At 43.7% G+C, this 10,026-nt stretch overlaps 1 protein-coding gene across 1 annotated transcript; it reads left to right on the top strand.

Annotated features, from left to right (window-relative positions):
- Nucleotides 1-4,747: 4,747 nt before the first annotated feature.
- On the top strand, nt 4,748-9,347 carry LOC119276512. The gene is made up of 9 exons (XM_037557586.1): nt 4,748-5,414; nt 5,874-6,006; nt 6,127-6,208; nt 6,987-7,096; nt 7,185-7,280; nt 7,530-7,580; nt 7,682-7,771; nt 8,222-9,130; nt 9,206-9,347. Exons 1-8 carry the CDS (start codon nt 4,807-4,809, stop codon nt 8,990-8,992), a joined length of 1,941 nt encoding a protein of 646 aa, XP_037413483.1. The 5' UTR covers nt 4,748-4,806; the 3' UTR covers nt 8,993-9,130; nt 9,206-9,347.
- The last annotated feature ends 679 nt before the right edge of the window (nt 9,348-10,026 follow it).

The raw sequence follows: 10,026 nt of genomic DNA, 5'->3' as shown, positions 1-10,026 counted from the left end.
CGGTTACAATGGTAGGAGATCTACATATCCGTATCGCAAAGCTTGCCTTCCACGTCAAGGAAAGTCCCATCCGGACACGGGACGAAGTCTTCAATCTTGTATCTTCATAGTCTTGGAGTTCGGCCGATGATGATAGTCCGGCTATCCGGACACCCCCTAGTCCAGGACTCCCTCAGCGACCAAATCCGCGGCAGAGGGAGTCGGGATTTTGCTATGGGGCTCCGTTTTGAGCGCAGTTTGCTGCTACGGCTTGCTGGAGCTCTCGCGCATCTAGTGGTGGTGGCGGCAGCAACTGGAATGGCCGGAGTTGACGGCGGCGAGCATTTCCGCGGCGGCCGGAGTTCGGGCACCTGCGGGTTTGGCGTTGTAGTGCACGGGAGGGGGAGCTGGGGTGTGTGTTAGGCTCCTGGTGAGGTGTGGAGCACGTTGCCATGCTCGGGAGTGAGCTACGATGGCTCTGGCCTCGTCTGCGCCATTGTCGGCGGCGAGGAGCTCACGGCCCCGGTGAAAAGGGCGGCTAGAGTGTGGAAATGAGCGCGAGGAGGAGGGGAATGGTGATGGAGCTCACAGCGATCTCAACGGATCACTCAGCGGGCTCGGGGAGGGGTCGGAGCAAGCGGGGCGGCAAGGGGGATCTCCGGCGGCCGATGGCATGGATGAGGATGATGGCGTCGGTTCGGGCGTCCCGCGAGCGCGTGCTTCATCTTGGGGCTCTGTGGCGTCGAGGCGGAGCCTCTGGACAGCACGGAGAGGCGAGGGAGAGGCAATGGCCGCGGTGGTGTTCGTCGGCGGCGGCGACAGCGCTCGGTGGTTGCGCGCAAGAGATCCAGAGGAGGAGAGGAGCTCGGGGAGAGAGTGAGAGGGACTGGGGGGTGCGTGGCCGTCTCCGTGGCGCTGGAAGGGCCTCGAGGGCGTGAGGCAGGCAGGAAGGAGGCCACGGCATCGCTAGCGCTCGCCACCGAGCTGCTTCGGGGCGAGGGGAGGAAGACGACAGGAAGAGGTGGGCTGGGCCAGGTGGCTGGGCTGGCCGACTAGGCCGTCCAGGTGGGCTGTAGTAAGTCAGGTGAGGTTTTCTTTCTCCCTCTTTCTTTTTTTGTTTCAGTTTTCTATTTTGTTCTGTTTTGTTTTGATTTAGTAAAAATACTAAACCATTTGATAAAATGCTGAAATTAATTATGTGGCTAGAACTAAAATATACCAAACCACATAAAATGTTCCAGAATTATTGGACATATATTAATTATATAAGAAATATATATCCAATGCAAATAGTTATTGAATTAATTCAAAGGCCCAAAATAAATGTTTCTGAGATACCGAAAATATTGGTTTGACTTTTACCTCTTGCCAATATTTTCAGAGACTAAGAGGAACATTTTCTTGGACTTCTTTAAAGAGATTTTGATGTTGATTATTTCTGAAATGATTTATGAGGGTTTCAACTAACCTCAATTCAAATTTCATAAACATAACTATGATGATGACATGATGAGGTGCAAAGACAAACAAGGCCAATCTAGGGTTGTGACAGAGGGATTGAAAGAGCAGAGAGAGGCGCACGTGCCCGTACCCGTAGAACAGCTAGGGATGGTCGGACGGGACGGAAAGAGCTTCTCCAGCGGCGAGAAAGGGATGAGGTCGCCGGAGTTGGAGATGACGGCGACGAGGGGCCGCCCCAGTGGCTCCAACCGAGTTGGACGGCACCACTGAAGCACGACAGAGGCCCGGGAAGAGTCGCCTGAGCTTGGGAGGGGGCTGGAGCAGTGTGGACGGGCAAAGGGGATCACCGGCAAGCTCGAGCTCGGGGACGGCGCCCCGAGGCCTGCTCGGCCAGGCTACGGCTACCTACGAGTTTGTGGAGTGTGTGAGAGGAGCTGGGGATGCTCGAGGAGGCTGGGGGGCTAGATTTATAGCCGAGCGGAGTGAGGGGATCGGGCTCCGCCGAAGGACACTTGGATGCTGCGCTCGGCGACGAACAACATCAGAGAGCGAGGGGAAGGCGACGCAGCTCACGCGGGCACTGTGAACGGATGGAGATGAGCACAGGAACACTGGGGTGGCGACGAACATAGTGCGCCGCACACTGTTGGGTTGGCCAGACCATGCCCGTTCTCGCTGCGGCGAGCTCCGGCGTCGGCGAGTGCCAGGGGGAAGTTAATGGCGTTGGGATGATGATGGTGGCGTGGTGTCAATGGGCCTTATTAGGCCTTAGTGGAAGAGAGGAGGAGGCGGCCAGGTGGAGGGCGCCCCCCCAAGCCTAATCCGAATTGGGGTAGGGGGCTCCCCCCCCTTTCCTTCTCCCTCTCTCCTTCTTCCTTCTTCTCCTACTCCAAGTAGGGAAGGGGGAAACCTACCCCTACTGGGAATAGGACTCCCCCCTTGGGCGTGCCATAGAGAGGGTCGGCCCTCCCCTCCTCCACTCCTTTATATACGGGGGAGGGGGCACCCCATAGACACACAAGTTGATTTCTTAGCCGTGTGCGGTGCCCCCCTCCATAGTATTCCACCTCGGTCATATCGTCGTAGTGCTTAGGCGAAGCCCTGCGCCGGTAACTTCATCATCATTGTCGCCACGCCGTCGTGCTGACGGAACTCTCCCTCGGCCTCAACTGGATCAAGAGTACGAGGGACGTCACCGAGCTGAATGTGTGCTGAACACGGAGGTGCCGTACGTTCGGTGCTGAGATCGGTCGGATCGTGAAGACGTACGACTACATCAACCTCGTTGATAAAACGCTTCCGCTTTCAGTCTACGAGGGTACATAGACAACACTCTCCCCTCTCGTTGCTATGCATCACATAGATAGATCTTGCGTGATCATAGGATTTTTTTTGAAATTGCTGCGCTCCCCAACATATTATGCATGAAAACATAGTAAATAACAGTAGGTAAACATGATGCAAAATGGACGTATCAATGATCACCCAGTTATGAAGTGACGTTTGATAGCACACAAGGTATTCTTCCAGTATCCGGGAGTGACATGATCTCATGGTCTAAGGAATAGATACTTAACATGAAGAAAGTTGTAGCAAATAACTAAGTGATACGATGTGATGCTAAGCTTATGGTTAGGTCTGTCCATCACATCATTCTCCTAACGATGTGATCCCGATATCAAATGACAACTCATGTCTATGGTTAGAAAACCTTAACCATCTTTGATCAACGAGCTAGTCTAGTAGAGGCTTACTAGGGACATTGTGTAGTTTATGTGTTCACACATGTATTTAAGTTTCCGATCAATGCAATTCTAGCACAAATAGTAAACATTTATCACGAACGAGGATTATGATAATAACTATTTTATTATTGCCCCTAGGGCATATTTCCAACAAATATTCCCCCCTATTCTCACATTAACGATTTTCTAGTGAACCTTTTGTTATAATATGTTATACCTTTTGCTTCACAGTACTTTACAAAAACCGAGGTGAGATATATCGGTATCCCCGTGAGACCAACACATGTTCGCTATACTAGTCTCCTTGTTAGCGGTTTTGTTCCTTTTCTCATTCCCGTGTTCCGGCATCCCTGTGATCCAATCACGCTATGTATGGCCATATGATGGTGGATGCCGTCACACCGATAGGGTCCTAAGGATACCACGGCATCATCGAAGGAGTGAATTCCAATCTCGGGCTATATAGTCCCTTGTCATATGTTTTTGATGAACCTATAAGTTGCCATTGTGATCACCCTATTACGGATGACGTTGGAACAACCCCAAAGTGCACCGTCCGGTATGGAGTGACTCGATACTCTCATAATCTAAGGAGTCATACAAATGTTAACTCTCTTGTTATGGACTATAGACTTTAGACAATTTCATCTTCAAGTATAACAAACAACTTGGGTCAATTCAACACGAGTGTTGTACCAACGTCATGCTCTCAAATGTTGTCGGCATTATGGTCATGCCCATGATCACGAAAGCAGAATCTACAGTCAACACTTTGAGCTATTCCTAGAGGCAAGACTAGGAATCTTGTTTTACCGTTTCTAACTCTAGACATGCTCATAGTTTTCTCCGAATTGCATATTCAGGTACCATAACAGTTATAGCACAGAATATTAACAATAATTATAAACTTGGAAATAAATCATACTAAAATATTATCGCCTCTAGGGCATATTTTCAACAAAATCCAGTGTAAAAAATGTTGGCGTTTCGCACAATCGAGGGGATGGAAGCGATGTAAATGGCCCGCCCCGCTTATAGATTGCTAACGTTCTACTACAGGTCCCAGTTTTCGGAACCTTTTAGAGGGTTCTTTTTTCCTATTATCGGGGCTTTCTTTTCCTTTTCCCTTTTCTCTTTATGTTTTTTTTAAAATCAATTATTAAAAAAGTTATTTTTTATTTTTTATTTTTATTTTATTAAAAACATTTGCAATTTTGGAATAATATTCATATTATTAGGAAATGTTCATTTTTTAAAAAACTGTTCACAAATTTGAAAATATGTTTGTGCTTTCATAAAAGGTTCAGGTTTTTAAAAAATTCTTTGCGTTTTAAAAAATGTTTCAGATCTGATTTTTTTTTCTTTTTTTAGAAAAATGTTTACATTTTGAAACGCTACAGTTCGGGTCGCTAAAGTGTTTCGTGGTCGAAATGGGAAATGGAAGTGCATTCGGTTCACGTAGCTTAATGGGCTGGCCCGGTTCTTGCACGGGGGCAATTTTTTGACGTAAAGAGCTCTATATTAGTTCCGGTCCAATCCAGGCCTAGCCTCCTCTTCCAAAACAAAAAATGGGAATATCTAAACCCTAGCTGCGCCACCTCCATCTCCTCCTCCACCACCAATGGCGTCGCCGTCGTCGTTGAGGAAACTCCGAGAGCTGATGAAGGGCAAATTGAGCCCCGGGGAAAATTCCATTAGGGATAAGGATGAGGAGAATCCAGAGGTTGCGCTTGTTTCAAAGAAGGTGAACAAGAAGCGGAAGAAGCTGCCGGGTACCAAGAAGGGGGAAGGGCGCGACGTGGATAGGCTGGTCCGGGAGGAGGATCCCGAGGTTGTGCTCGTTTCAAAGAAGCTGAACAAGAGGCGGAAGAAGCTGCCGGGTACCAAAATGGGGGAAAGGCGCGACGTGGATAGGCTGGTCCGGGAAGAGGATCCTGAGGTTGTGCTTGTTTCAAAGAAGCTGAAGACACATCCGGTGAGTGAACCGAATGCATCATCGAGGGAATCGATCTGGGAATCCAGTGAACCGCTCATGGGTAAGAAGAGAAAAGAGGGGAAAGGCCACGCCGTGCTGGTCGGGCAGGATGGTTCGGAGGTTGCTCCTGTGGCAAAGAAGTGGAAGCCAGAGCCGGTGGCAAAGAAGTGGAAGCCAGAGCCGGTGCCAGAGGACATTCGGTTGAGTGCATCATCGACTGTTATTGTTGCTTATGCTCCAGACATGCCACACAGGTTATTTTTGTAGGGCCTCTTTGATTCATAGAGAAGTGAAGGAAGAGCATAATAATAGGAAGTTCCCTATGGTTACACTATTTATCCATGTTGATTCAAAGGAATGGATCATATGATTATTTTTTTGGGTTTGAGCTTCATAGGAGAAAACAAGGAATTTTACAATCCACTCGCCTCAAATTAGAGTTTTATTATGCACAAAGATCAAGGCAAATAGTATTAACTAGTAGAATAGTATTAATTTAATCTTACCTTTGCATATGTTCTACTTTTCTGAGTATGCCTATTAGGGTTTCATGTGTTTTTCCTATTCGTGCTATCAAACACGCAATCCTGCAAACTTATTCTACTCCTAAGTTTCCCTATGTTTTTTCAAATTCTACGAATCAACCATGTGCGTGTTGTAACCATGCAACCATGCAACAATCCGTATTAATCTAAATTAAATATTTTTGTTAGGTATGGACATTTGCTCAGGTCGATTACCTTTCTTCTGCCTTACAAGAGTGATGGGAAGGCATATGAATGTGATCCCAACAGAGTGAAAGATCTGATAAGTCGAACCAGATGTGGTTTATGTCTTTTCTTTCAGGTAAGAAGAATAAAACTCATCTGAAAATTTAATTTACTAAGGTAATCATGAAGTTTATTTATTTGTATATTGTGTGATGTCCATTTCATTGTGTTTACATTAGTCTTATTTTTGTGGCAGTGGGTTCAAAGAGATAAGGAGATGTTTTGTTGGATAATTAATATATCGACAAATAATTCTACTCAGTTCCTCGTAAATCCAGGTAAAATTCAATAGATTTTAAAGTTTGTTTTTAAATATATATCACCACATATTGTCGTAGTACCAAGCCTAGATAATAAATGGAGGGTAGAGTTGTGAGACTACAGTTTTGCCCCTTGATCTACAACATACAGTGAGGGATATTATGGGCTTTAAGGGAATCCTAAAGGAATATTCCAATTGAATATCCTGACACAATATCATATATCGAGTAATCCTTGTTGGGTGAAGCGGCATGAGTGTGACGACCCTCACATAGAGCGTAGCCCTTGGTGATGATGTCCCTCTTAACAGGTCGCCCACGAGTGCGTGCCCAGCACCCGCATAGGACAAAACCTTGATGGAACCCTCGGCATTGGGCTTGCCCCTGGCAGTGCCTGCTACCCACATGGGGCACCTTTTGATGGTTTCGTCTGCGCTGGGCATGCCTTAGGGCCAGTACTTTTGGTGGCCTTTTTGGGCTTCCAGAATAAGCTCCCCCTACCCAGCTTATTCTAGAAGCCCAACCAAAATTTTCATTTTAGAAGCCTACTAGTCAAGTCTTCACTAGGTGTCTTCTAAAAGATAATTTTGGTTGGGCTTCTAGAATAAGCTGGGTAGGGGGCAGTTTATTCTAGAATAAGCTGGGTAGACGTGTTGTATCCTTACGTCATGCGAGACGCCTTGCATCATATCGTTCTGAATTAGTGCGAGAACGCTCCTCCACACATATTTAAATTATTATTGTGATTTTTTACTTTTTGTTGATGATTTAATGATGTTTTCATTTTCTTTTGTAGCATTTGTATCTGAAATGTTAGAAGTGAAAGTTAAGCGTGCAGCTTGTGCTTTCTCATTAAACTTCTGTAGTGATAAAAAATGGGCTGGTGTAAAGAATGCTTTGGAGCTGGTAAGAATGTGTTGTAGTTAGTGTTTATTTATCTTTTTATTTATGTACTTCATGTATGAATGCCTGAATGCTATGTCAAACTCCATAGGTGTTTTCTTCACCTCAACACAAGACATCTGAAGCTCCTGATAATATGTATGTCTTCACAAGGATAGATGATTGTGTCTACTTCAGAAATATAAAGGTATCCAATCAGCCCACCTTTAAAGTGTTTTTTGTCGTGTTAACATTTTTGTAAATGCCACTACACCCATAGTCTACTTCAGAAAGATTTTTGAGATTGCCAATATACCCATAAGTCTACTTCAGAAAGATTTTTGTGAATGCCAATACACACCCATAAGTCTACTTCAGAAAGATTGGCTCTGTTTCGGTATGAATATGAATTCATGTTTATGTTTTTCCTAATATTAGTTTATTCTATATCATCCAGATTAATGATTTCCCCAATATTGCCGAAGGCGAGCCATTGGATCTGAAAGAGGTGTAAATTCTCATCCTTGTTAATTTCATTAACTCGTACCTAACAGTTATAAGATATGCACTGCTCATGCCTAAACATTATTAAATGTTTGAAACATTCAGGTTGGACCTTATTTTTGCCTGAAGCTTGTGGATATTCATGGAGAGACTGCTGTCCCATATCTACCTTCAGATGTTGTTCCACAAAATAAGGTAACGTAATTTACTATAGTTACTCTCTCTGTCCCATAATATAGTGTGCATTGGTTTTCACAATAGTCAATGTTAACAAACTCTGGCCAAGTTTATATACAAATTATCTATATCTAGAAGAGAGAAGTGCATTTCCAAGAGTGGCGATTTGGCACCTGGATGTGAAAAGTAAAATCAAATAAAATAGCATTTTTTTAGATCTATTTTTTTTGGCATACAAGATGCCTGAATGTATGATGTGCGTGCCCAAAACAAGTTTGCAAAAAACCAAAAATTGGTTGTGAAAGGAACTTTGAAAAAGAGCACTATTTGGACCTGATATTGGTTGCTGATAATTTATCTATAAATTTGGTCAAAATTTACAAGTTTGACTTAAAAAAACTAATATGCACTATATTAGTAGAATATTGGTTTATTAGCTAATGATATTATATGAAAATTCATTTGCAGATTAAAGTGTGTCCCATTCAATATTGTAGTTTGTCACCTGAATTGGGATCTTGCATAGCACCTCATTCCCTCTACTTGAATGACGAAAACTATACGATCCTTATTGAGAATGGTCATGATTTGTCAGCATTTGAGGGTTATAATGTTAGCCTTGAGGAGTTTCTTGCAGAGCAACCGTTATTGAAAATAAAACATATTGTTGGATCAAAAACTGGCGAGGAGTGTTTGTTTGTGAGAAACATTGCCAAGTATATCATCAAATCCATCCTTGCATACCTTGTTAAGCTCTTCTCTCGTGACAAATGTATCAAAATGAAGATAATAGGGCGCAAACATATCTTTCTGAAAGGGTCCAAAGTCAAATTCTATGGGGTGGAATTTGTACAGTTTGAAGAAAATCAAGCAGAAGACAATGTAGTGTGTGTTGTTGGGTTAATAAGTGGATGCTTCCCTGAAGACCTCATCCCTAGTGATTTAAGTGAGATGCTTGATCTTTTGCTATCAGATCCTCTGCACAATCTTGAAGCAGGGAAAGGTGATTGCTCCTTGCTGTCAGCAAAAGAGAGGAGAGAACTCTTGGTTCTTTTGCATACCGAGTACATGACAAATGTAAAACCTATGTTATGTGGTAAAGATGGCGACGATCCAAATGGAAATTTGGAAGAGTTCTTCGCAGGGTGCCCATACATAGAAACATGGGTAGACACTATGACAAAAAACACTTACCTAACTGAGGTCGCCAGTTATAACTCGGTACTGGGGGTTTTGTAACTGGAGAAGAGAAAAGAGGAGAACAAAGAGAAGTTGGAGAATGAAGAGGATGACAATAAAAAGCTAATACAAAAAGGAGAGCGACAGTTTCATGTTCTAAGAAATTGTGATGTACATATTCCTGAGAAGGCTGCAAAGGTAAATCAAGTTACTTGTTTTGTTCCTTCCATTATAATATATATTGTACCCTCTGATCTGTATTATTCTTTCCAGGATGGAATATGTCCATTTCGTCTGACGTGGTGTGACTACATCCGTACGTGCTACTTTCGAAAGTATCTCTCCTTTGTGCAAAGGCGCATGGAATCTTATCTAAAGCCGACAAGGTGAACTCACGGGTTTGTGCATGGCGGCATGCCGCGCTTCACTGATAGGTTTGTGTGCTAGTCTTCTATTTTGTGTAAATTTTCACGTGTCTATTCTTCTTTTTGTTTTCGTACCTTTTTATGGCTCACAATGAACTCTTCAATTATGTATTTTGTCTAGACTGTTACTCACTACACACCGTAACTGAATATAATATATTGATATAGAAATGTAACGCAAAAAGGCAGCCAAGTCATGATTTTGATTAGACTATTGACCAATTGCACCCTGCACTACAGCTAGCTTGAACACATGTGTCGTAGAAAATTTGTATTTGATGACCGAGACCGATCAGCGCACAGGGGATGTTTATCCCGAGACATCAAGATAGTTTGAACATAGGTTATCCATTTTTTACGACACAAGACTTGTCCAAAACCTAAAAGTACAGAAACATTCATGTCACCCTCCTAGCCTAGAAGACAGTGACATTGACCAAATCGAATTGTTCCTATGAAAAAAGAGAGGTGGTTTCATTTTGATGTGATTGCAGCAAAGCCAATTGATATTGTTATCGATGTAGTGCTGTTAAATCATCAGTTACTAATGTACTGTTAGAAAATGGCCCTTTGTTGGCAGATAGTACAGTAGGGAAGGTACAGAAAGCAACACCTTCAAATGAGTTCATGCTCATGGACTCATGGTAGTTTTTTCTTGGAGGGCTATCT

The sequence above is a fragment of the Triticum dicoccoides genome, chromosome 3B (assembly GCF_002162155.2).
Source record: "Triticum dicoccoides isolate Atlit2015 ecotype Zavitan chromosome 3B, WEW_v2.0, whole genome shotgun sequence".
In the NCBI taxonomy this organism is placed as follows: Eukaryota; Viridiplantae; Streptophyta; class Magnoliopsida; order Poales; family Poaceae; genus Triticum; species Triticum dicoccoides.
The sequence above is the reverse complement of the archived record's forward strand: the minus strand, read 5'-3'. Positions and strand labels throughout refer to the sequence as shown.

Coding starts and splice junctions, on each gene's coding strand:
- LOC119276512 (XM_037557586.1), top strand. CDS start 4,807: ATGGCGTCGCCGTCGTCGTTGAGGAAACTCCGAGAGCTGATGAAGGGC. Junction 6,209..6,986: donor TCAGTTCCTCGTAAATCCAG/GTAAAATTCAAT, acceptor TTTCTTTTGTAG/CATTTGTATCTGAAATGTTA. Junction 7,097..7,184: donor TAAAGAATGCTTTGGAGCTG/GTAAGAATGTGT, acceptor CAAACTCCATAG/GTGTTTTCTTCACCTCAACA.